The following is a 26,445-nucleotide window of genomic DNA, read 5'->3' on the forward strand; positions in this document are numbered from 1 at the left end:
TATCCAGAAGGAACCTCCACCAAATAGCAGGAATGGCTTCTCACCTTACAACTTCGACCTGCAATAGGTCACAAAGCATAATCAGAGAACCACCTGTTCTCAGAGGACAGCAAGCAATGCAGCAGTAGAACCACGATATCAGTCAGACTCAGGATCAGGACATGGCAATCAGGGCATAAAAAACAAAGGAGAGGAAATCTAGTGCTCTCTGAAGCCAAAATACATTTATTTAAGAATAAAAAACGAATACACTCACTGTATAAGCACTCTCAAACGAGTGCAGCGAAACAGCATAAAACATCCATAAGAGCATGGGTTTCAGTATAGGTCGGCGATCACGGGTGACGTCACATGTGGCCCCTTCCCCTCGTACGACGTTACGTCCCTATGAGCGGGACTTCATCAGCGTGGGGTGAAAAAAGGCAGCATGCAAACGTCCCGCTGTCTAGGTATAAGAAGCCTGTGGCTGCCATGACACACCCACTAGTAATCAAGCCCTCCCATCAATCCTAATTAGACAACAAAGACTGTCAGCAAAGGAAGGCACAAACTGCACAAACCGCCCCTTGATTATGCAAGAAATGGAAAAAGTTAGGCTGTTAGAGAGGAGTGTTATTGTAGCTGACAAACCACCCATTACTGATAAGGAGCCATCTAACTTCAAAATGGTGCTTGACTATAACATTCAGTATAAGAAATTTGAAAAAATAGTGGCCAAACACTGGCCCATCTTGAAGGGCGATGTTGTTTTGGGTCCGGCCCTTCCGGATCGGCCACGATTCATCTATAGAAAAGCCCCCTCTCTGAGGGATAGTCTAGCCCCTGGTGTAATTGACCCGCCAGTTGTTGCACAGCCAAAACTTTTTGACTTCCTATCTGGATTTTATGCTTGCGGTCGCTGTGCGACCTGCAAGCATGTCAAACAGCATATTAAGAAACGGAAGTCTTTCTGTTCCAATCTGACCCAGTTAGAGTATCCCATCAAGCAATTAATTACGTGCGATACTATCGGCGTAGTTTATATGCTTGAGTGTGAGTGCGGCTTGCAGTATGTGGGTCGCACGTCACGGGCATTGCATGTGAGAGTGGGGGAACATATCAGCAATATCAAAAGGGGTATTAGGAGTCACAGTGTATCTAAACACTTTAGGCAGTGGCACACTCCTCTCCTGTACATAGTGCCCACTGTCATACCCTCCACACTCCTCTCCTGTACATAGTGCCTGCTGTCATACACTTCTCTCCTGTACATAGTGGCCACTGTCACACCCTCCACACTCCTCTCCTGTACATACTGCTCACTGTCATACCCTCCACACTCCTCTCCTATACATAGTGCCCACTATCATATCGTCCACACTCCTCTCCTATACATAGCGTTCACTGTCAAACCCTCCACACTCCTCTCCTATACATAGTGTCCACTATCATACCGTCCACATTCCTCTTCTGTACATACTGCCTACTGTCATACCCTCCACACTCTTCTCCTGTACATACTGCCCCATCATACCCTCCACACTTCTCTCTGGTATGTACTACCCTCTGTCATACCCCCACACTCTTCCTGTACTTACTGCCCATTGTCATACCCTTCACACTCCTCTCCTGTACATAGTGCCTTTTGCCATACCCTTTGCACTCCTCTCCTGTACATAGTGCCCACTGTTAGACCCTCCACATTCCTCTCCCTCACCTGCACATACTTCCCACTTATATACCATCCATACTCCTCCCCTATGTCGCTTACCCACAAAAACAGTTCTTTAAAATTATACTGAATATCCTCAATGTTACCAGCTCTAGAATGGACACACTTTTGTTAGTTCAACTAAAGAAAATCTCAGTTATCATGTTTGTTCTGCCCCATTATTAGTACTCATTTAATTTTGTGATTACTACTATGATGTATAGAGGAACATTGGGGATCTCAGCTACTCTGAATATAGCACTTATATAAAAAAGTGTCCCTGGAAATATTTTTTAAATGTTGGCAACTGTGCACTTAGGCACTGCCCAAGAGCCACTGGGTCAGTAGGGGCCTCATGAGAGGCTCCTGGGATCCTGTGATATTAAAGTGGTAGTAAACTTTCCTGACATTACTACTTTTTAGAGGCCCTGGGGTAGGTTATGCCACAACGTACAAGTATGCACAGCCTATTAGCACATTAGTGTACACTTAAATTTTCAGACTGAGCCCTCCAGTGCTGCGATGTGATGAATCCAGCGGGGCCCGGGCACGCCATCTTCACCCGGTCTTCCTTCTGGGTTATGTGCCTTTGGTCACTTGCCTTGGCCGGGCTGCGTTCATGTCATTCCCACGCATTTATTTATTATTTATAAAAGGCCCCACCAAAATCCTCAGCACCAGGCCCATGATGTTCTTAATCTGGCCCTGCCCACAGATGCTCAATAGGGTTTAGGTCTGGAGACATGCTTGACCAGTCCACCACCTTTACCCTCAGCTTCTTTAGCAAGGCAGTGGTTGTCTTTGAGGTGTGTTTGGGGTCATTATCATGTTGGAATACTGCCCTGTTGCCCAGTCTCCGAAGGGAGGGGATCATGCTCTGCTTCAGTATGTCACAGTACATGTTGGTTCCATCAATGAACTATAGCTCCCCAGTGCTGGCAGCACTCATGCAGCCCCAGACCATGACACGGCCATCACCATTCTTAACTATAGGTAAGACTTGCTTGTCTTTGTACTCCTAACCTGGTTGCCACCACAGACGCTTGACACCATCTGGACCATATAAGTTTATCTTGGTCTCATCAGACCTCATAACATGGTTCCAGTAATCTTTGTCATTAGTCTGCTTGTCTTCAGCAAACTGTTTGTGGGCTTTCTCGTGCATCATCTTTAGAAGAGGCTTTCTTCTGGGATGACAGCCATGCAGACCAATTTGATGCAGTGTGCGGCATATGGTCTGAGCAGTGACAGGCTGACCCCCACCCCTTCAACATCTGCAGCAATGCTGGCAGCACCATACGTCTATTTCCTAAAGACAACCTCTGGATATGACGCTGAGCACGTGCACTCAACTTCTTTGGTCGACCATGGCGAGGCCTGTTTTAAGTGGAACCAGGCCTGTTAAACCTCTGTATGGTCTTGGCCACCGTGCTGCAGCTCAGTTTCAGGGTCTTGGCAATCTTCTTATAACTAGGCCATCTTTATGTAGAGCAACAATTATTTTCTTCAAATCCTCAGGCCGCGTACACACGGTCATTCCAAACCGATGAGAATGGACCGAAGTTCAGTTTCATCGGTCCAAACCGACCGTGTGTATGGCCCAAAATTTTAAAACATGCTTTAAAATCGAACTGATGGACCGCTGACCGATCGGTCCAAACCGATCATTAGTACAGAAAAGCATCGGTTCAAAACCCGCGCATGCTCAGAATCAAGTCGACGCATGTTTGGATGCATTGATCTTCGTTTTTTTCAGCACGTCGTGTGTTTTACGTCACCGCGTTCTGACCCGATCGGTTTTTGGAACAATGGTGTGTACGCACATCAGACCGTCAGGCCACTTCAGCGGTGAACCGATGGAAACGGCCCGTCAAACCATTCTCATCGGTTTGGATCGACCGTGTGTACGCGGCCTCAGAGTTCTTTGCCATGAAGTGCCATGTTGAACTTCCAGTGACCAGTATGAGAGAGTGAGGACAATGACACCAAATTTAACACACCTTCTCCCTATTCACACCTGAGACCTTGTAACACTAATGAGTCAAATGACACCAGTGAGGGAAAATGGCTAATTGGACCCAATTTGGACTTTTTCACTTAGGGGTGTACTCAATTTTGTTGCCAGCGGTTTGAACAATAATGTGCTGAGTTATTTTGAGGGGACAGAAAATTTACACTGTTATACAAGCTGTACACTCACTTTACATTGTAGCAAAGTGTAATATCTTCAGTGTTGTCACATGAAAAGATAGAATAAAATATTTACAAAAATGTGAGGGGTGTACTCACTGTTGTGAGATACTGTATGTAACCTAGGAAACGGATAACAAATGATCATGCCATAAGGTAACCAACAAAAATAATGTAAGTCAACATCATTAACCACTTAAGACCTGGACCATTATGCAGGCTAAGTACCTTGCCCCTTTTTGCAATTTGGCACTGCGTCGCTTTAACTGACAATTGCGCGGTCGTGCAAGTGGCTCCCAAACAAAATTGGCATCCTTTTTTTCCCACAAATAGAGCTTTCGTTTGGTGGTATTTGATCACCTCTGCGATTTTTATTTTTTGCGATATAAACAAAAATAGTGCTACAATTTTGAAAAAAATTCAATATTTTTTACTTTTTGCTATAATAAATATCCCCCAAAAATATATAAAAAAATGATACGTATTCTTATACCTATTTTTGGTTAAAAAAAAAAATCGCAATAAGCGTTGATCGATTGGTTTGCGCAAAATTTATAGCGCTTACAAAATAGGGGATAGTTTTATGGCGGCGATCAGCGTTTTTTTTTTTCGTGACTGCGACATTATGGCGGACACTTCGGACAATTTTGACACATTTTTGGGAGCAATACCCCGACCCCCATCATAACTGGCTCAGGGAAGGGGGGGTAGGATAGCCCCAACCCTAATCAAGACCGTTACTTAAATCTGAAATAAAGCATGACTGTGAACTATAGGGCTAGGGGCTGTAGGGAGCCAGAGGTGGGGATGATAACCTCATATTGGGGGTGTCTAATTTTTCTAACATAGGGTCACCAGGTGAAAACAGGGAAAAAAGCCACAGAAAACTGATGCAGCCACCATAACTGATGCATAGCTGCAACAGTGGTATACGAACTAGGGGGCGGTCCGCCCTGGGTGTCGCACACTGGGGGGGTGCCAGGCGGTGCCCCGTCCTCCGAGTCCCCCGTATGTCCCAGTGACAGCGCGGCGTCGTAGCACAGCGGCTATGTGACGCCCACTCTGACAGAGCAAGGAGAGCCCAGCTGTGGCAGGGTGCGGGGTGTCCAAGCCAGGTGCGGACTGTACCTATACCCGTGTGACACGCAGGGCCGGCCACCAGAGCAGGAGAAAAAAAACACTGTCTCTCGCTCTCTTGTACAGCAGGGGAGGGAGAGCAAGAGACAGTGAGGCATAGGAAAGGAAATGCTGGAGGAGCAGGTGATTGGTTGCTAGGTGGTTCTAGCAACCAATCATTATCTTCTGAATAGGACAGTGCAGAGGTAAGATAGGAATGGCCGGGCAGAGCTATGCAAAATGTGGGGGTCCATAGCTGTGGGGGGTAATGTGCAGTGGGTCTAGAGCTGTGGTGGGGGGGTAATGTGCAGGGGGTCCAGAGCTGTGGGGGAGTAATATGCAGGGGATCCAGAGCTGTGGCGGGTAATGTGCAACGGGTCTAGAGCTGTGGGTGAGGGGTAATGTGTAGGGGGTCCAGAGCTGTGGGAGGTAATGTGTAGGGGGTCCAGAGCTGTGGGGGGTAATGTGCAGGGGGTCCAGAGCTGTGGGGGGTAATGTGCAGGGGGTCCAGAGCTTGGGGGGTAATATCCTGGGGGTCCAGAGCTGAGGGGGGCTGTGTAATGTGCAGGGGTCCTGAGGTGCAGAATGCTGTGTAATGTAAAGGGGTCTAGAGGTGCAGGTCGCTGTATAATGTAAAGGAGTCCAGAGGTGCAGGGGCTTGTGTAATGTAAATGGGTCCGCTGTTCCCCAGTGCTCCCTGAATGTGGCTAAGCGTGTGTCGCAACTATATATTCTCCTGAGGGTTCACTATGCGCCAGCTAGACTGGCTCGCATGGGGGTGAGATCAGATGCTGAATGCACCAGATGCAGTAGAGCCCACAGAGATTTGATACATCTCTGGAGATGCCTGAAGCTCCATCTATATTGGACACAGGTCCTGGATACCCTTACTAGGGTCTTCCAGACTACGATCCCTGCTGAACCTCAACATTGTTTGTTAGGTATACTAGACACACTTCCACTGGAGGATATACCTAAACAAGCTGTAGCTAGGGCCCTCTTCCAGACTCTGAAATTGATCCTGAGACACTGGAAATCCACGGAACCTCCTACCTTGCAGGAATGGATTATCCAAATGGGTGACACAATCCGATTAGAAAAACGTATCTAAGAGAGGCAAATTTGATAGATTGTGGGTCCCATGGTTGGATGTTCCCGGACTAGCCCCATTAGATCTGGTTTATGACCGATTTGTTCTAGTACCTGCTGTTTTTTTCACTTCCCCATCTGAATCTATGGGAAAAAATAGTATTCGTTTGCTTGCATTGGAGAGTGGGTTGCCATTTTTCAGACTGTTATGTATAATATGTTAACATTATGTATGTTGGAATCGGCAGATCCTGTATACTTGTTTTGCTCTAAACCATGTATGTACAAATTCTTTCTGTGCTCAATAAAAACTTTTTGTTTGAGAAAAAGAAAAGTAACGGGGTCTGGAGGTGCAGGATGCTGTATAATGTAAAGGGGTCCAGAGGTGCAGGGGCTTGTGTAATGTAAAGGGGTCCAGTTGTGGAGAGGGGGTACAATGTTGTGACAAAGAGATATTGGGGGATGCAGAGGTATGCAGCAGGCACAGTGGGGTGTTTTTACATTTTAAAGTGGGGGGGTGCCAGATATGGCAGCCGACCCGTGTGCCAAATGCTCTAGGTACCCCTCTGCTAAAACATAATACATTTTTGGTTTTGGGTTTAATTCCGCTTTAACCCTTTGTAAGTTATAATGTCACAAAGAAATTAAAAATATTTTTGAAGAATTTTAGTTTCCCTTTTTATTCCGGTATATTCACTTGACTTTATGACTAAAGTTTGGAATTGCAATCAGAACTTACAATTAATCACAGAGTAATAAGCCTAATCATAATAAATTTTTCTTCTCATATATTTAGATTATTGATTCTATTATGGCTCTTTTTCGAGTGGATTTCAGTGGTAGGGGCGAGTTGGCGGAGAGACAACAAAAATTAGCTCAGATGTTGTCTAGGCTTCAGAAAATCTCAGAAGGTAAGGATATTTGTTTATCTCATATAGTCTATTCCAAAGATTATGGGCCAGATTCACAAAGGTTAGCGGATCTTTAGATCCGTGTAACCTATGTGTTTTAAGATCCGCCCTCGCAAGTTTGTGAGGAAAGTGTCAAATTCACAACACACTTACCTCCAAACTTGCGACGGCGGATCCTAACTCCCCCAGCGGAATTCAAATTCCGCGGCTAGGGGAGTGTCATATTTAAATCAGGCGCGTTTCCGCGCCGATTTAAATACGCATGCGTCGTCCGGGGAATTTCTCGGCGTGCATTGCTCCCACTGACGTCAATAGGACGTCAGTGGTTGCGACGTGAGCGGGACTTGCGACGCGCGTGTTCGTGAATCGGCGTACGCAAACGACGTAGGAAATTTCAAAATCGACGCGGGAACGACGGCCATACTTAACAATACTTACCCCTGCTTTTAGCAGGGGTAAGTATACGACGGGTACCGCGCTACGGAAACGACGTAAGAACACAGCGTCGGGTCCGCGTACGTTCGTGAATTTCGCGAATCTCGCTGATTTACATATTATTCAGTGTAAATCAGCTGGAACGCCCCCGGCGCCATTTTTAAATCCAAAAAAAGATCCGACAGTGTAACACAGTGTGACACTGTCGGATCTCAGCCCTATCTATGCGTAACTGGTTCTATGAATCAGGTGCATAGATAGGACCAGTAAAAATCAGAGATACGATGGTGTATCTGTAGATACACCGTCGTATATCTTTGTGAATCTGGCCCTATATATATATATATATATATATATATATATATATATATATATATATATATAAAATCTCATCTAATGAGGGACACAGGAACACCTTTGTGTTATACTGATACCTAAAAGAGGATTGGATACTGCAAACAGTGTAGCTAGTGTCCTAGAAGGAGACCAGTCTCCAGTTTGGGGCGGAGAGCAGATGGAATAGTGCCTACCAATGTGGCCAGTACTTACTGGTCAAGCTTGCCTCCAAGGAGTCATAGGCCCAGATTCTCAACCGAGATACGACGGCGTATCTGGAGATACGCCGTCGTATCTCTGCGTTGAGCCGTCGTATCTATGCGACTGATTCTTAGAATCAGTTACGCATAGATATCCATTAGATCCGACAGGCGTAAGTCTCTTACGCCGTCGGATCTAAACTGCATTTTTTTTGGACCGCTAGGTGCTGCTTCTGTCGAATTCCGCGTCGAGTATGCAAATTGGCTAGATACGCAAATTCCCGAACGTACGCGCGGCCGACGCAGTAAAGTTACAACGTTTACGTTCGGCTTTTCCCGGCGTATAGTTGCCCCTGCTATATAAGGCGCAGCCAATGTTAATTATGCCGCGTCAAAATTTGAAAAAGTTACGCCGTTTGCGTAACTCGTCCGTGAATGGGGCTGGACGTAATTTACATCCACGTCAAAACCAATACGTCCTTGCGGCGTATTAGGAGCAATGCACACTGGGAGATTTCCACGGACGGCGCATGCGCCGTTCGTGAAAAACGTCATTCACGTCGGGTCACAGTAGTTTAACATAAAACACGCCCCCCCCCCCCCCTTCCACATTTGAATTAGGCGGGCTTACGCCGGCCGATTTACTCTACGCCGCCGCAACTTACGGAGCAAGTGCTTTGAGAATACAGCACTTGCCTGTGTAAGTTGCGGCGGCATAATGTAAATCATATACGTTACGCCGCCGGAAAGATACGCCAGTCTACGAGAATCTGGCCCATAGTCTTCTGCTTTTACTTCCAGGTTAAAAAAATATTGTTTTTGGCTCCTAATGATGCAGTGAACACCACACTGAACCAAGAGTATCCGCCTGTTGCTTTTACCAGTGCTATTCCCAGTCTTGGGTACTTTAGAGCCTGTGAGACTGCAAGTACTTTCTTGGTGTATCTGCTGTTTTGAAATTGGAAACACACTCACTAGGCAGAACATGTTAGTTATCTTAAAACATGTAACTTTAACAGAGCTGAACAGCCCCGCCCAGGGGGCGGTCCCTCTGGCCATAACCCCTCACCCTGCAACATACAGCCCAGTTTTTTTTCTGTAAAAGGGTGAGGGAGGGGGTGCTTAATCAAATCAATATAAATAAATAAATGCAATAATCAAAGTGTTATAGTCCATATACAATGGTCAAAGTGTAAAAGTCCATATGAAATACAATGAATAATCCAATCATGTGATATGCTAGGAAATGGAAAAGATGCGTGAGCAAAAAAAGTCCTTTGTTAAATGAAATATTTTCGTGAAAAAGGTCTGTATCTTGAAAAACAATGAAGCCTCCACCAGACAAATGACATTCACCCGACGTGAATAAATAAATTGGCTCCTTACCAACTTGAATGGACCCTTTAACTAAAAAGAGGTCAAATCAGCTTTTGTTACACACGGTAAACATGATAAGTGCAGATGAGGAGATTCCAATCAGCGTTGATACTCCTGGTAACAGATCTCACATCCCATCGAAATATAGAAAAGAAATGCCGCAATAGTACAATACCGTTTTATTAAAATCAATAAAATAACAGGACAGCCAAATGGCTCCTTACATGATCCGGTGCCAAAGTCCCGGCACTGAGGCTACTGCGCGTGGTATCGAATGCAGAGAGCGGGTCTCTGTGTGTCTCTGTATGTGGCGTGCGTTCCACCTCCACCAACAGGACCCGGAAGTAGCGTGCGTCAGCGTGACCAGTGTGCGCCTCGACGTACGTTTCGTAAGAGATTACGTCATCAGGAAGTTTTTTTCTGCCTAGCAGAGGTGGTGGACTTGGCTCCCTTTGGGCCCAGGGTCCTGAAGACATTTTTCATTCTTATTTATTTTATTTTGTGATTCTTCGATCAACTGCCAGCTGGGTGACAGGCTGGATATTATAGATCCTTGTAGTCCCCCCAGTCAGGCCATCGAGCGTGAGCAGACCTTAGCTACGCGCTGGGTTGGCCACGACATACCCCATGGCTCCAGGGGTGGCCGGTGAGCATATGCTCCGGGGTCCACATATGACTGGGCTGCTGTTGTCTCACTCACAGTGGACCGGGCCGACAGCTACTCCGTTCCACTCGGTTGTGGGTCTGTCAGGGACGCGCCAGCAAGGACGGGTAAGTACGGTTCCTCCTGCCTCGGCAGGATGGAACAGCTGGGCATTCCCGGGATTAAGGGGTTCTCCTGTCCTCCCTTTCCCTGCTCTCTGTTGCCTTTTCCCCTCCTGCCCTAAGGCCCGCTGCGACCGGGGTGTACCTGTGGGGGGACTCTGGGGTGCTGGGGTCCGCGTTCTGTGAGGGGGGGTCTGTTTGCTGGGAAGTCTCTGCACAGCATTCTCGTCCACATTGCGAGGCTCAGGCGCTATTGTTTGCAGCGCCAATGCCATTTTTAGTGTGCCTGCTTTCTCTGTTGAAATTTCCATTGGCGGCCATTTTGTCGTGGCTGCGCTGTGGCACAGGTCCCTTTTGCAGGCGGCCATTTTCTTGTGGTCCGCACCCTTTTATCTGAGGCGTCTGGTGGTAATTTTGGTGTGGGTTTTGGCCTCTAGCACTGGCTTTTCTGAACTGTACACGGTTCATTCTCCTCAGTTTTTTCCCTCAGTTTTTTCCTCTCACACACACACACACACTGTGTATACAAGGAAGGCGGGCAGCGGTGCTGAGCAGTCTCCTTCTGGGTGGCGAGTCCCCTGGGTAACCCCCCCCCCCCCCCTGGTCGGTGCAGCAAGAAGGGCGGAATTCTTCAGTGTTTTTCACTTCGTCCCTGAGGGCTGTCAGTGGGTGAATATGGAGTCAGTATCTGGCATTTCTTCCCCTAAATTGACAGAGGCAACAAACGGTGCCCCTGCACCTGCGGTTCCCATGGATACGCTGTCAGCAGTCCTGGAATCATTTGTTGCCAGGGTGGAAGCGGCCATGCAGGCGTAAGGGGGGTAAAAAGCGCCCCCTCCCCCGCTATTTTCTGGGGAATGCTCTGACTCGGATTCGGGCCTGGCTGCGGCTCAGGACCCCGGTTCTGGTATGTCAGAGGATGCGGATCAGGACCTCCCTGGTGAGAAAGACCCCTCCTCCGGGTCAGTGCAAGACAGGGCACTTGTGAGTAGTGATGGACAAACATCCGACGGGATGGTTCGCGAACGCTAACCGCGAACGATCGCAAATGTCCGCGAACCGCAAGTTCGCGGCGGGCCCCATTGACTTTAATGTCAGGCGAATATTAAAAACCTTCAGGTCATATTTGCAGCCACACAATACTTACTAGCTGTGCACAAATAGTCCCACAACATGGACACTGACCTACCAGAAGTATTAAGTGAAAAACTGGATACATAAGTAAGTGCCGGCCATTACAAGCCCCAATAATTTGCCAACAGGCGTTCACCTGACAAGTCGACGCATGCTTGGAAGCATTGAACTTCGTTTTTTTTCAGCACATCGTTGTGTTTGACGTCACCGGACCATCAGTCAGCTTCATCAGTTAACCGATGACAGCGGTCCATCAGACCGTTGTCATCGGATGGACTGATCGTGTGTACGAGGCTTTAGCCATTCACCGGATACAGAAGTAAGTTTCGGCCATTACAGGCCCTAAAAATTATCCCACAGGCGTTCACCTAACAGCAAACAACTTTGTATTCTGTGGCTGGTGGTACATTAGGCATTCACCGGATACAGAATAAAGTGTCGGCCATTACAGGCCCTAAAAATTAGTCCACAGGGGTTCACCAGAATTTGAATGAAACGTGGTCTACTGGTCACATGTGTTGAATTCCTCCGAGATTCCTTCATTAATTTTTATAAATGTGAGGTAGTCAACACTGTTGTGATCTAGGCGAGTGTGCTTATCGGTCACGACCCCCCCCCCCCTCTGCGCTGAACGTCCTTTCGGACAGGACACTGGATGAGGGGCAAGCCAACAGTTCCATTGCAAATTGTGCAAGCTCTGGCCAGAGGTCAAGCCAGTAGTCCAGGGGTTCATCACTTCTCAGTGCGTCCACATCGGCCATTAACCCGATGTAGTCGGACACCTGTCGGTCTAGGCGTTCCCTGATGCTGGATCCGGAGGACAGCTGTCGATGGGGCGGCTGGAAGAATGATCTCATATCATTAGTGACTAATAGGTGGATTCAGAAAGACCGCCGCATCTTTAAGGCGGCGTATCGTATTGTATTTACGCTATGCCGCCTTAAGTTAGATAGGCAAGTACTGTATTCACAAAGTACTTGCCTCCTAAGTTACGGCGGCGTAGAGTAAATGTAGCCGGCGTAAGCGCGCCTAATTCAAATTAGGCTGAGGGGGCGTGTTTTATGTCAATGGGGGGGTGACCAGACGTGATTGACGTTTTTTACGAACGGCACATGCGCCGTCCGTGTACATATCCCAGTGTGCATTGCGGCAAAGTACGCCGCAAGGACGTATTGGTTTCGACGTGGACGTAAATTTTGTCCAGCCCTATTCACGGACGACTTGCGCAAACAATGTAAAATTTTCAAATTTCGACGCGGGAACGACGGCCATACTTAACATTACTAGTCCAGCTATTTGATGCAATAACTTTACGCCTGAAAATGCCTTACGTAAACGGCGTATCTTTACTGCGACGGGCGCACGTACGTTCGTGAATAGGCGTATCTATGCATTTACATATTCTACACCAAATTCAATGGAAGCGCCACCTAGCGGCCAGCCTAAATAGTGCACCCTAAGATACGACGGCGCAAGCCGTCGTATCTTAGATAGGTTTAAGTGTATCTCAGTTTGAGAATACACTTAAACTTAGGACGGTGCAGATTCCGAGTTAGGTCGGCATATCTACTAATACGCCGGCCTAACTCTTTCTGAATCCACCTATAAGACATCTTCAAATCGCCCTCTTCTTGCAGGCGCTGTTGGATTGGTACCCGAAACTGTATCTCTGTGAGTGGAAATTCCTCTGCCAGCGGATGCAAAAGCAGAATGCACCATTTCTTGAAGCAAGGCCTGGAAGTGCTGCATTCTGATAGCCCTCTGTGATGGTGGTAACATTTCCACCATGTTTTGTTTGTACTGGGTACGTTGCCACCCAGTACTGGTCCTTGCCCTTTATGCTTTTTATACGGGTGCCTCTTAAAACACCGGAGCATGCAGGCCCCCATTTGCATGAAACTTGAAGCGCTGTACTGGCCTGGCTCCTGCTCATCATCAAGAATGTCGTCCTCGTTCTCCTCCCCCCATCCACGAACAACACCAGGGATGCCAGAAAGGTTTAAAGCATGCTCTTCTTGCTCCTCCTCCTCTGCCCTGGCACATCCTCCTCTGACACCTCTTTAGACTCCCATTGTTGACTTGTCTCAGGTGGAGTAGCCCCCCTGGGAATTCATCCAGCATTGCAACTTCCTCATCTTTCTGCTCCTGCTTCCCGACGACTTGATCAATGACACAACGCAATGCACGCTCCAGAAAGAAGGCGTAAGGTACGATGTCACTGATGGCTCCCTGGATGCCACTGACCAGTTTGGTGATCTCATCAAATGGCCGCAGACGTCTGCATGAGTCGCGCATGAGCAGCCACTGGCGCAGTGCGAAAAAACCAAGCTCCCCTGAACCTGTCCTGCCGCAGAGTTCGTACAGGTAGTCGTTAACTGCATGTTTCTGCTGGAGCAGCCTATCAAGCATATACAATGTTGAGTTCCATCGTGTCGGGCAGTCACAAATAAGACGTTTGACGGGCAGGTTGTGTCGCCACTGAATGTCAGCAAGGCGAGCCATGGCCGTGTAAGATCTTCTGAAATAGGCCGAGATTTTCCTGGCCTGCCGCAAGACGTCCTGGAGCCCAGGGTATTTGGCAACGAATCGCTGCACGACCAAGTTCAGGACGTGTGCCATGCATGGAACTTGTGTAATTTTGCCCTGTTTCAGCGCGCTCAGCAGATTGGCACCATTGTCGCACACCACTTTACCAACTGTCAAATTAAGCGGTGTTAGCCACTGATCTGCCTGTGAACGCAAAGCTGAAAGGAGTGCAGGACCAGTGTGGCTCTTGTCTTCCAGGCACAACAGACGCAGCACAGCATGGCAACGTCTCACCTGGCATGTCGAATAGGTTCTGGGGATCTTGGGCGGCGCAGCGGAAGAGGCGGTAGCATCGGAAAATGAGGACTCAGCCGAAGAGGAGATGGAGGAGGAGGAGGAGGAGAAGAAGAAGAGGCAGGCCTGCATGTAATCTGTGGCGGTAAAACCAAATCTACATGGGTGCCACGGGTTACATGCTTGACGGCCGTCAGAAGGTTCACCCAGTGGGCAGTGAAAGTTATATACCTTCCCTGCCCGTGTTTGCTAGACCACGTGTCTGTGGTCAGATGTATCTTGGCACCGACACTGTGTGCTAGAGATACATTCACTTGCCGTTGAACATGGCCATATAGCTCTGGGATGCCCTTCTGTGAAAAAAATGTCCTTCCTGGGACCTTCCATTGTAGTGTGCCAATGGCCACAAATTTTCGAAAGGCCTCTGACTCCACCAGTTTATATGGCAGTAGTTGGCGGGCTATCGGTTCCGACAAGCCATCGGTCAACCGTTGGGCAAGAGGGTTATCCGGGGTGATCTTTTTTTTTACGATCGAACATTTGGGCCACGGAAGCCTGCCTTTTTGCAGAAAACCGTGAGGAAGGCATGATGGAAGGTGGAGTGGAGGACAATTGTGAGCATATAGGGGAAGGAGAAGAAGAGGCTGGACGGTGAGAGCCTGGAGTGTGGCTTTGTGGGTTCTGATGGCGTTGCTCCCACTGGGCTCGTGATGGGAGGCCAGGTGCCTTCTTAAGGCGGTCGTCCCTAGGTGAGTGTTAGGCTTACCGTGACTTATGCGTTGGCTGCAGATGGCAACACTATTGTCTGCAGCGGACACGTTAAAAAAAGCCCACACTGCGGAGCCATGGAGCCGGCGTCCTGGGAGCGCCAGATGTGACCGTACATGGTTGATGGCTCGCTCCTGATACATTAGTTGTCTGCTTTGTCCCTCCTGTGCAATGTAAGTTCGGCCTGCTTCTCCTCCCTATATGTTGGTCCATCTCTCCCTCTGAACTCCCCTCCTCTTCCTCTCTTGTGGGCACCCACGTGACGTCTGTAGACACGTCATCATCGACGTCACCTTCCCCATCACTAACAGTAGAGATCTCGGAGTAGGCAGCAACAGCGGGCACCAACCTCCTTGGGCTGATCTGAGTACTGTCGTCAGACTGCTGAGTGCCAGCTGTTGCTACCTCCTCTTCCAGATCCAATGCCAAGAATGGCTTAGCATCTGAAATGTCTTCTGATGGATCGGAAAATAAAATAATTCCTGTGACTCAAGCGAAGGGTATATGCTGGTGGTGGTGGTGTTGGTGGCGAGCCACTCAACCAAGTCTGGTGCGTCCTTTGACGTAATCGAACGAACATTGTGCTACTTCCCACTTTGGCTCCGGCTTGGTGCTCCTGCCCTACCCCTACCACCCCTGCGGAAGGGCCTGCCTCTTCCTCTGCCTGTCATTTTTTAAATGACCCTGTGACAAAAGTCTCTAGAGAAGCGCAGTATATGTGGAAGAAGGTATATAACAAAATCGGTCGTTTTGGGGGGCTACTGGTTTATTTCACTAGTTATGAAACTTTTTTTCTGGATTTTTTTTTAATGTGTGTAGCAGAGGAAACGCAGCGAAAGAGCCAAAAATCCAGCAGTAACCAAATACACCGCCAGTCACAATGCTGCACAATACAAATACACTATAATATGCTTTCTATATTCGAAAGTATATTATAAGTGTATATTACACCTATATACTGCAGTGCACAGCAAGTAGCACACCTATACCAGTGCTTGAAAGGACCTTTTGTGGACCTGTTGGGTAGCGATTTGTGTCGCTAAACGCTGTCCCTGCTGGAAATGCCAACCTCGCCCTACACTAACAAAAAGTATATGAATGTATTACACACTATCATGTACTGCAGTGCAGACCAAGTAGCACACCTGTACCAGTGCTTGAAAGGACTTTTGTGGACCTGTTAGGTAGCGATTTGTGGCGCTAAATGCTGTCCCTGCTGGAAACGCCAACCTTGCCCTACACTGACAAAAAGTATATTAATGTATTAGACACCTATATACTAGAGCAAGTAGCACACCTATACCAGTCTTTAAAAGGACTTTTGTGGACCTTTTTAGATAGCTATTTGAAATAATACAGCCTGTCCCTGCTCCAAACACAGCACCCTTTCCCTACACTGACAAACAGCAGAATGTAAGATGGCCACCAGATCAGGTCTATTTATAAGGTAAGGGGTATGTCCATGTGCTGAAATGTCTCAATTGGCTGTCCTGCACCACCTGATGGATGTGTCATAGGTCAAAGTTCTTACCCATGTAACATTGCGGACCGCCGCGAACATCGCCAGATGTCCGATGCTTTGGCGGACCGCGAACAACGAAAGTTTGCAGCGAAACGAACGCCTGGCGAACCGCCTGGACCTCTCTAGTCGTGGACCCCCCAGTCTCTCGGCTGAATAAGGTAACCACTCTCCCAGTAGAGGGGAACCCTGCCTTTAAGGACCCTACAGAAGAAAGTCCGAAGCTGTGGCCCGTTCCAAGTTCACCATGCTGGGGTCTGCGTTGCGGCCTATTTTGGCTGCAACTCTAGTGTCTCGGATGCTTACTAAATAGGCAAAGATTTTGAGCCAGACAATGGAGGAGCATCAGCTCCCCCCTGAGTGTGTGGGGTTGGCCGACCAGTTGGTACAGGCAGGGCCAGATTAAGAACATCATGGGCCTGGTGCTGAGGATTTTGGTGGGGCCTTTTATAAATAATAAATAAATGCGTGGGAATGAAATGACGCAGCCCGGCCAAGGCAAGTGACCAAAGGCACAGAACCCAGAAGGAAGACCGGGTGAAGATGGAAGTGCCCGGGCCCCGCTGGATTCATCACAGCGCAGCACTGGAGGGCTCAGTCTGAAAATTTAAGTGTACACTAATGTGCTAATATGCTGTGCATACTTGTACGTTGTGGCATAACCTACCCCAGGGCCTTAAAAAAGTAGTAATGTTAGGAAAGTTTACTACCACTTTAATATCACAGGATCCCAGGAGCCTCTCATGGGGCCCCTAATGACCCAGTGGCCCTTGGGCAGTGCCTAAGTGCACAGTTGCCAACATTTAAAAAATATTTCCAGGGACACTTTTTTATATAAGTAGCTGAGATCCCCGATGTTCCTCTATACATCATAGGAGTAATCACAAAATTAAATGAGTACTAATAATGGGGCAGAACAAATATGATAACTGAGATTTCCTTTAGTTGAACTAACAAAAGTGTGTCCATTCTAGAGCTGGTAACATTGAGGATATTCAGTATAATTTTAAAGAACTGTTTTTGTGGGTAAGCGACATAGGGGAGGAGTATGGATGGTATATAAGTGGGAAATATGTGCAGGTGAGGGAAAGGAATGTGGAGGGTCGAACAGTGGGCACTATGTACAGGAGAGGAGTGCAAAGGATACGGCAAAAGGCACTATGTACAGGAGAGGAGTGTGAAGGGTATGACAATGGGCAGTATGTACAGGAAGAGTGTGGGGGTATGACAGAGGGTAGTGCGTACCAGAGAGAAGTGTGGAGGGTATGGTGGTGGGCACTATGTATAGGAGAGGGGTGTGGAGGGTATGACAGTGAACGTTACGCTGCGGCGGCGTAACGTATCCCATTTACGTTACACCGCCGCAGGTTTACAGCGTAAGTGCCTGATTCACAAAGCTCTTACCTGTAAACTTGCGGCGGTGTAACGTAAATCCGCTCGGCGCAAGCCCGCCTAATTCAAATGGGGCGGGCACCATTTAAATTAGGCGCGTTCCCGCGCCGAACGTTCTGCGCATGCTCCGTTAGGAAATTTCCCGACGTGCTTTGCGCGAAATTACGGCGCCCCGACTTTTTTTTGAACGGCGACCTGCGTTACGGCGTTTCGTATTCCGGGACGTCATACGCAAAAAAAAAATTGAAATTCGACGCGGGAACGACTGTTCTAAAGATAAGCCATGTTAAAGCAGGCCTAACTTTGCGACGGGGAAAAAAACGACTAGCGACGATGTAAGAGATTGCGACGAACGCGCGTATCTTCGTGGATCGTCGCAAGTAGTCATTTGCATATTCTACGCCGACCGCAATGGAATCGCCACCTAGCGGCCAGCCTAGAATTGCATCCTAAGATCCGACGGTGTATGTCAATTACACCTGTCGGATCTTAGGGCTATCTATTCGTAACTGATTCTATGAATCAGCCGCATAGTTAGGACGGGCGGATCACAGAGATACGATGGCGTATAAGGAGATACGCCGTTGTATCTTTTTTGTGAATCTGGCCCATGTTTCTTAAGTTAAAAAGCAATATTATTTGCTAGAAAATTACTTGGAACCGCCAAACATTATATATATTTTAGCAGAGACTCTAGGGAATAAAATGGTAATTGCTGCAATATTTTATGTCACACTGCATTTGCCCACTTCAATGAATAATAAAAACCATAAAAACAAAACAGTGAAGTTAGCCCATTTTTTTTTTGTTTTAATGTGAAAGATGATGTTACGCCGCAAGAATCGTGAGAGAATCGTAAGCTATCTTCTAAGCAAAAAAATTGCAATTCTCATTTTAGCCAGAATCGTGCAGCTCTATATAACGTGCAACATAAAAAGTGCAAAGACCACCATAGAGTAATTTTCTAGCAAAAAAATAAATGATGATTTTTACATGTAGTAGAGAAGTGTCAGAATTGGCCTGGGTGGCAAGGGGTTAATTACCATGAGTAATATACAAATAATTATTATAAGCCCTGTGATCCTATCAGTTTGCTGCAGTGTGTCAGCTTGTATTTATATTGGCCGCTCTGAATGTAGCTTCTGACAGGCTGTGCAAGCAGGACCGTATCTCCGGAACCATAAAGGATAGCCGTCCCATATTTTGACCAGTTGTGGGATTGGTCTTCAACTGCCTACCCCCCAAATGTGGGGTTTCTGCGACCTCTGGTCGTCGAGCTACAACCCCCGAAGTCGATTTTTTTTTTTTTCGGGCAAATGGGCCTATCTTGAGAAAGGGGCCTGGAGCTGCAGCTCCATCAGCCCCCTTTTTAATCCGGCCCTGGTAAAAAATAACCCAAATCAGTGGATATTATTTAGTCTCTGTGAAAGTTATAGGGTCTACAAGCTATGGTACCAATTACTGAAAAGTGATCAATTTGATCACACCTGATGTACTGACATCTCATTTCTTAAGATCCTAACAAGCCAGTAAAGTACAAATATCCCCCAAATGACCCCTTTTTGGAAAGTAGACATTCCAAGGTAGTTAGTAAGAGGCATAGTTAGTTAGTTTTTTGAACTTGTCATTTTTGCCCACAATTCTTTGCAAAATGAAGATTTTTTTTATTGGAAATTGTTTTCACACCAAATTGTCATTATAACAGGTTATTTCTCCCACATGGCATGTACATTCCACAAATTACACCCCAAAATATATTCTGCTGCTCCTCCTGAGTATGGCAATACCACATGTGTGGAACTTTTACACAGCCTGGCCACATACAGAGGCCCAACATTTAAGTAGCACCGTCAGGCGTTCTACAAGCATAAATTACACATCTCATTTCTCAACCACCTATTATTTTGAAGACCCTGGAGCACCAGAAAAATAGAAACGCCCACAAAATGACCACATTTTGGAAATCTAACACCCCAACGTATAATCTATGAGGCATAATGAGTCTTTTGAACGGTTCATTTTTTCCAGAGGTTTTTGGAAACTGTAAAAAAAAAATGCGTTTTTCATTTTTTTTCCACACACAGTTGTCCATTTATACAATATTTCCAACACATAACATGTACAGAGCAAAAATTACACCCCAAAATACATTCTGCTACTCCTTCTGAGTATGGCGATACCAAATGTGTGAGGCTTTTACACAGCCTGGCCACATACAGAGGCCCAACATTGAAGTAGCACAGTCAGGCATTCTACAAGCATGAATTACACATCTCATTTCTCTTTTCTTTTTTTTTTTTTTTTTTACAAACGGTTTATTGAAAAATAAGTCTCAGTACAGTTTAAATGAACATAGGTAAGAAGTACAAATAAATGTATGGGAGCAGTAAATATCAGTAGAAAAGAATAAAAATATGCATTGCAATTATTTAACAGGTGGAGAAACAAGTCATGGGCAGTACAATAAAATCGTTGATAGCATAATGTAGAGATGCAAGAACCTAATGGAGCTACTTAATGGTAGGAAAGGGCGACAGTATACCATTTAGTTCAATGAATCAACAAAGATAGTTCCCAAGGTTTCCATTTTCGATCACACATCTAATTTCTCAACCACCTATTACAGTTTTGAAGACCCTGGAGCACCAGGACAATGCAAATGCCCACAAAGTGACCCCATTTTGGGAAGCTGACACCCCAACGTATAATCTATGAGGCATAATGAGTCTTTTGAACGGTTCATTTTTTTCCAGAAGTTTTTGGAAACTGGAAATAAAATGAAAAACGCATTTTTTTTTTTACACAAAGTTGTCCATTTATAAGATATTTCCAACACATAGCAAATACATAGCAAAAATTACACCCCAAAATATATTCTGCTATTCCTCCGGAGTATGGTGAGTATTGCGTGTGAGCTTTTTACACAGCCTGGCCACATAGAGGCCCAACATCCAAGAAGCACCATCAGATGTTCTAGGGACATAACTTCCTTACAATCTATCACATTTTTGAATGCCCTTCATATTTCTAACACAGCATGTACATACCAAAAATTACACCCTAAAATACATTCTGCTGAGTAATGGGTAAACAAAAAGATTACCTGTGGTTTTAGTAGTGCAGTTGTCCACAGGAGGAGAGCCCTGATCCAGGCAGCAGGCAGGGACATGGTCAGCGACAGTGATTGGCATTGTCCGGGTAGGAATATTGTCCATAGTCCGTACAGGCAGGGATACTGTCCATATACAGTCCAGGGTCAGTGCAAGTAGAGACATTGCCAGCAGTGCCAAAATATTGGTCCTGGTAATAAGCAGAAACATGGTCCAAGTAGCAGGGCTGGAAAAAATGGGGACAGGGGTAGAGGCTTCTGCCACCCAAATCTCTTTGAAGTCTCCGAGTCTCCAGACCCTAATCCGGGAATGAGAAAACTAAAACATTTTTTCCTAATCCAGAAAAACTATTCTTGAGCCCCTCATATATGTGAGACCCCTGTGTTCCCACTAGCATAGCAGTGTAAAAGATCAATCCAAGAGGCAGGCAAAAAACCTGGTCAAACAGTCCAGGGTCAGTTCCAGAGCAGGCAGAGATAGGTACAGTTTAGCGTTAGGCAAAAGCGTGGTCGTATAACAGTCCAGGGTCAGTTCAAGAGCAGGCAGAGGTAGGTACAGTTTAGCATTAGGCAGAAGCGTGGTCATATAACAGGCCAGGGTCAGTTCCGGAGAAGGCAGAGGTATGTACAATGCAGTGGCATAAGGGGTGTGGAGAAAAATGACAGGAAATTATAATTACGTTTACCATACTTCCCTAATAATGTTGAGCAGTATGGTAACTGCGGAAACAGGCACCTATATGGAGGCCTGGTTGAGCAGGACAATCGGGACAATATTACACAGTGTCTTTTCTGACTCCTCCTCTGGAGCACACCCAGCATCTCTTCTGACGTCTGTAGCTTGTTTCTCTGGAGGGGGTTTTCTTAGGAAAGTGGCGCTCGTGGAGTCTGCTCACGGAATCAGAGCGAATATTTTCTGGTGGGCCTTCAGGGCAGTGCCGGCCCAAGACATTGTGCTGCCTGGGACCAAGAATGAAATGCTGCCCCCCCCCAAAAAAAATCATGCCCACCAAAAGGCCCCCACATTCATTATTTTATATCATGATAACTAAAGGGGACCCATCGTGGCTCTATACATGTATAAAGGAGTATAAAGAGGACCTGTCATGGCTCTATACATGTATATAGGCATATACAGAGGACCTGTCATGGCTCTATACATGTATAAAGAGGACCTGTCATGGCTCTATACATGTATAGGAGTAAAAAGAGGACCTGTCATGGCTCTATACATGTATAAAGCAGTATAAGGAGGACCTGTCATGGCTCTATACATGTATAGGAGTATAAAGAGGACCTGTCAGGGCTCTATACATGTGTATAGGAGTGTAAAAGGATGTGTCATGGCTCTATACATGTATATAGAAATGTTCTGCCCGCCCGCTCCTGTCACCACTAACAGCAGCGGCGCCGGGCTCCTCACAGGCAGTGGCGCCTGCCCACTCACTCGCTGACTGCCCCCCCCTCTGCGAGTGTCCTCACAGGCAGCCCGGCGCTGCGCTCCTCACATGCAGCGGAGCAGGTGGAACGGGCTGGCTGGCGGGCGTCAGTATGCCGCCCCCCTAAAAGTGCTGCCTGGTACCCATGGTACCACCCGGTCCCATCATAGGGCCGGCCCTGCTTCAGGGTACAAAAGGGCGGTGATAACTTCTTCTTGGTAGTGCAGATAGGATACAAGGTTCTCTGTAGATTTATACATGGCCAAACTGAAAAAATAAATAGAAACTTTTTTTATACCAGTGGCGGGATTTTCTTGTGGGAAGGTAGGGTTCAATCATCTGATCGTTGAAGTTCACTCCCCCCATAAACAAATTGTAATCATAGACACAAGATGGTTTCTGAATTGGGCCGTTTCTTTTGGGGACTTACTTGTAGGTGTCGTCGTGGATCATTGTGAGCATGTGGACGTTTCGTCTGTCCCTCCACTTGACAGCCAATAGTTCCTGGTTCCGCAAAGATGCCATTTCCCCTCGTCGTAGCCTTTCATTGACAAGTTTTTGTGGGAAGCCCTTTCTATTGGCTCTTACTGTGCCATATGCTTGGGTGTTCCTCCGGTGAAGATTTCAGAACAGGGGCAAGCTGGTATAAAAATTATCCACATAAAGGTGGTATCCCTTTCCAAGGAGTGGATAGACAAGCTCCCAGACCACTTTTCCGCTGGCTCCAATATACTCTGGGCATTCAGAGGGATGCAGTTGGGAGTCCTTCCCTTCGTACCCCAGGAAGGAGTAGATGTACCCCTTGGCTCGGTCACAAAGTTTGTAAATTTTAACCCATATCGGGCCCTTTTGCTGGGGATAAACTGTTATGAGAATTTGACAAGGGACTCGTCCACAGAGATAATCTGTTCGGGGATATATAACTGGGGGAATTTTTCAGAGAAATAATTTAGGAGTGGCCGAATTTTAAATAGCTGGGTCATTACGGGGAGGGCACTAGGTGTAATCATTATAGTGGAGAAACTGCATAATCATTAAGTATCGGGATCTGGGCATATGATATGAGAAGACTGGCATGTGGTGGATGGCTTTGGTAGACCAATAGGAGTAAAAAAAATTTTTTGCTGCATCGGTGTGAGGAGAGGAGAGCAATGAACTTCCTGTCACCCTGGTTCCCCAGGTTTGTTTACATTTGAGATCGCTTTGTCATTGGACGGAGCGATCACGTGGTAAAGGGCCGCTCTCATTGGCCCTTTACTGCGAAAAAAACAATTCTAACATTACATTGAGCCGAGTTGTGAGAATGACATTATACTGTTTTTTTTTTATTTCCTTGCCGTACATACCGTTTTATCTATATTTTCACCACGGCTTCCGGGTATGTAATATGCGGGACTGTGCGTTCCTTTTCACATGCTAATTGATTGACATGCTTCCCACGGCGCATACAGCTTGTCACAAATTGCCGAAAGAAGCCGAACGTCGGTGCGCAGGCGCCGTATAGAGCCGACTCGCAGTCCGGCTTCTTTCGGCAACACGTGACGGGCTGTATGCGCCGGTGGGAAGCATGTCAATCAAATAACATGTGAATAGGAACGCCCAGTGCCGCAGATTACATACCCGGAAGCCGCGGTGAAAATATAGATAAAACGGTATGTACGTCAAGGAAATGGCATAATGTCATTCTCACAACTCGGCTCAATGTAATGTTAGAATTTTTTTTTGGGGTGAACCCTTGCTTTAAGTGGTTAATAAATTATGTTTTCTCTTCTCTTATCGTCCATGGACGGACACAGCCTTCAAAGTCTTGACATAAGGGTTATGTTCCTGTTCATAGGAGAGGACTACATTGCCAGATGCCGCAAACGGTGCCCCTGCACCTGCGGTTCCTATGGATACACTGTCGGCAGTCCTGGAATCATTTGCCAGGGTGGAAGCGGCGTGCGGGTGTAAGGGGGGTAAAAAGCACCCCCTCCCCCCGCCATCTTCTGGGGAATGCTCTGACTCACATTCGGGCCTGGCTGTGGCTCAGGCCCCCGGTTCTGGTATGTCAGAGGATGCGGACCAGGACCTCCCTGGTGAGGAGGACCCCTCGTCCGGTTTAGTGCAAGACAGGGCACTTGTGAGTGCACTTATTGATGCTGTGAGGGACTCACTCAAGCTGAAAGATGCAGCTGGGACTTCCACAGAGGGGTCTGTCTCCTTTGGATCACACAAATCTAACCGCTCTGTGAAAGTTTTTCCTTATGTTACTTTCTTTAAAAAGTTCATAGATAAGGAATGGGAATGGCCGCAGAAGTCCTCTGTGGTCCCTCAGCGCCTGCTGGTCCGTTACCCTTTTGAGGAGAGTCTTTTGAAAAAATGGGCTTTTCCTCCGGTGGTGTCATGGTCTTACCTCTCTGCAGGCGTCTTTCATCTGACATGTGCTGGCGGCCATATTGGTTCCTGGGCTTCTTATAACTTACCACACCCTGCGGCTCCTCCTTCCCACTGGGAGGAGCTGGATGCCTTGCAGATATATAGGAGGTCTGTTGCTTAATTTCCCTGCTTGGTCCTCTTGTATTCACATGCTCCTGAGATTGTGCTGCTGCTTTTGGTTACCGACCCGGCTTCCACGGACTATCCTTCTGGCTCCCGATCCCTGGCTTTGTTCGGACTACCCTTCTGGCTCCTGATCCCTGGCTTTGTTCGGACTATCCTTCTGGCTCCTGATCCCTGGCTCCGGTGGAAGACTCTGCACTGTTTGATCATCCGTTTGGACTTTAACCTTGCTGTTTGGGTTTTAATAAAGCCTTCCTATTTCATTTATCTGTTGTTGTACGTCTGATTCATGCTTCCGTGACATTAGGACCAAGCCATGAATTCTGACGGTACAGGGCCACCTTCGCTACCCATGCTGGTTGCCAGACTGGATCAGCAGGATCACCTGCTGGGTCAGTTCGCTCAGGCGTTGCAAACCCTGCTTGCACGCACGGCTCATCTTGCTCCCATTGCCGATAGGCCGGTTGTCGCCCCTGGGTCCACACCGGTTGTTGCGCCAGAGTCTACCCCGACACCTGTTGTTGCGCCTGCGGTGTCTCGGGGTATGACCGGTTCTGCCCCCCTTCCGCAGCGCTTTGGGGGAGAGCCAACTCAGTGCCGAGGTTTCCTTAACCAAGTGGGCATTTATTTCGAGTTGCTGCCACATGCCTTTCCCACTGAGAGATCAAAGGTGGGCTTCTTGATCTCATTGCTCTCGGACAAGGCCTTGGCCTGGGCAAGCCCCTTATGGGAGAACAACAATCCGGTGGTTGCCGAGTTTTCCGGTTTTGTTGCTTCTCTTCGGAAGGTATTCGATGTACCGGCTCGCTCTGCCTTTGCTGCGAAGCTCCTTATGTCCGTCAGACAGGGTTCACGATCGGTAGCCGAATACGCCATTGAGTTTCGTACCCTGGCAGCAGAGGTGGGCTGGAATAATGAGGCTCTGGTCGCTGCTTTCTCCCATGGTCTCTCGGATGCCTTGAAGGATGAGGTTGCGGCTAAGGACCTACCAGTGGAGCTCGAGGCTCTTATTTCTTTCCTGATTTTGATTGACACCAGACTCAGGGAGAGACCTTCCTTTAAGGAGAGCCTGCGGAGGTCTCCTAACAGATTGGCGCCTACGTTTGCTGTCCCACCCGTGCGTGCCTCCCTCTCCTCCCACGCCTCCTGGAGTTGACTTGCCTGGGGGTGAACCCATGCAGCTGGGGTTTGCTCGCCTGTCCGAGGGGGAGAGGGCATTCCGGAGACGCGAGGGCCGATGCATGTACTGTGGTCTCGGTGGGCATTTTCGGTTGGCATGTCCGAACCGTCCGGGAAACGCTTGCACCTGAGATCCTGTCGGGGGCAGATCTTGGGTGGAGTCTCTTCGTCCCCGGTTTCCCGTGCTGATAAACCACTGATCACCGTTGTTCTCTCCTGGGTCGGGGGCTCGGTGACGACCCAGGTGTTGGTGGACTCTGGTGCTGGTGGATTTTTCATTGATAGTAAGTTCGCTGCCGCCAACTCCATTCCTCTGCAGGCTCGAGTTTCCCCGCTGGTTCTCGAGGCGATAGACGGCAGACCCCTCCAGCCGTCGCACGTGACTCATGAGACCCTTCCAGTGGGGATAGCCATTGGGGCCGTTCACAGGGAGTC

The 26,445-nt window shown here is 47.5% G+C and overlaps 1 protein-coding gene across 6 annotated transcripts in view; it reads left to right on the forward strand.

Annotated features, from left to right (window-relative positions):
• Positions 1-26,445, forward strand: part of DMC1 (DNA meiotic recombinase 1) — a 530,416-nt gene that overhangs the window by 365,771 nt on the left and 138,200 nt on the right. For all 6 annotated transcript variants that reach the window (XM_040359476.1, XM_040359477.1, XM_040359474.1 and 3 more), the window contains one exon: positions 6,882-6,996. In XM_040359476.1, coding sequence (XP_040215410.1) covers positions 6,882-6,996 — 115 coding nt within the window. The remainder of the gene's footprint in view (positions 1-6,881; positions 6,997-26,445) is intronic.

Source organism: Rana temporaria, chromosome 7 (genome assembly GCF_905171775.1).
Source record: "Rana temporaria chromosome 7, aRanTem1.1, whole genome shotgun sequence".
In the NCBI taxonomy this organism is placed as follows: Eukaryota; Metazoa; Chordata; class Amphibia; order Anura; family Ranidae; genus Rana; species Rana temporaria.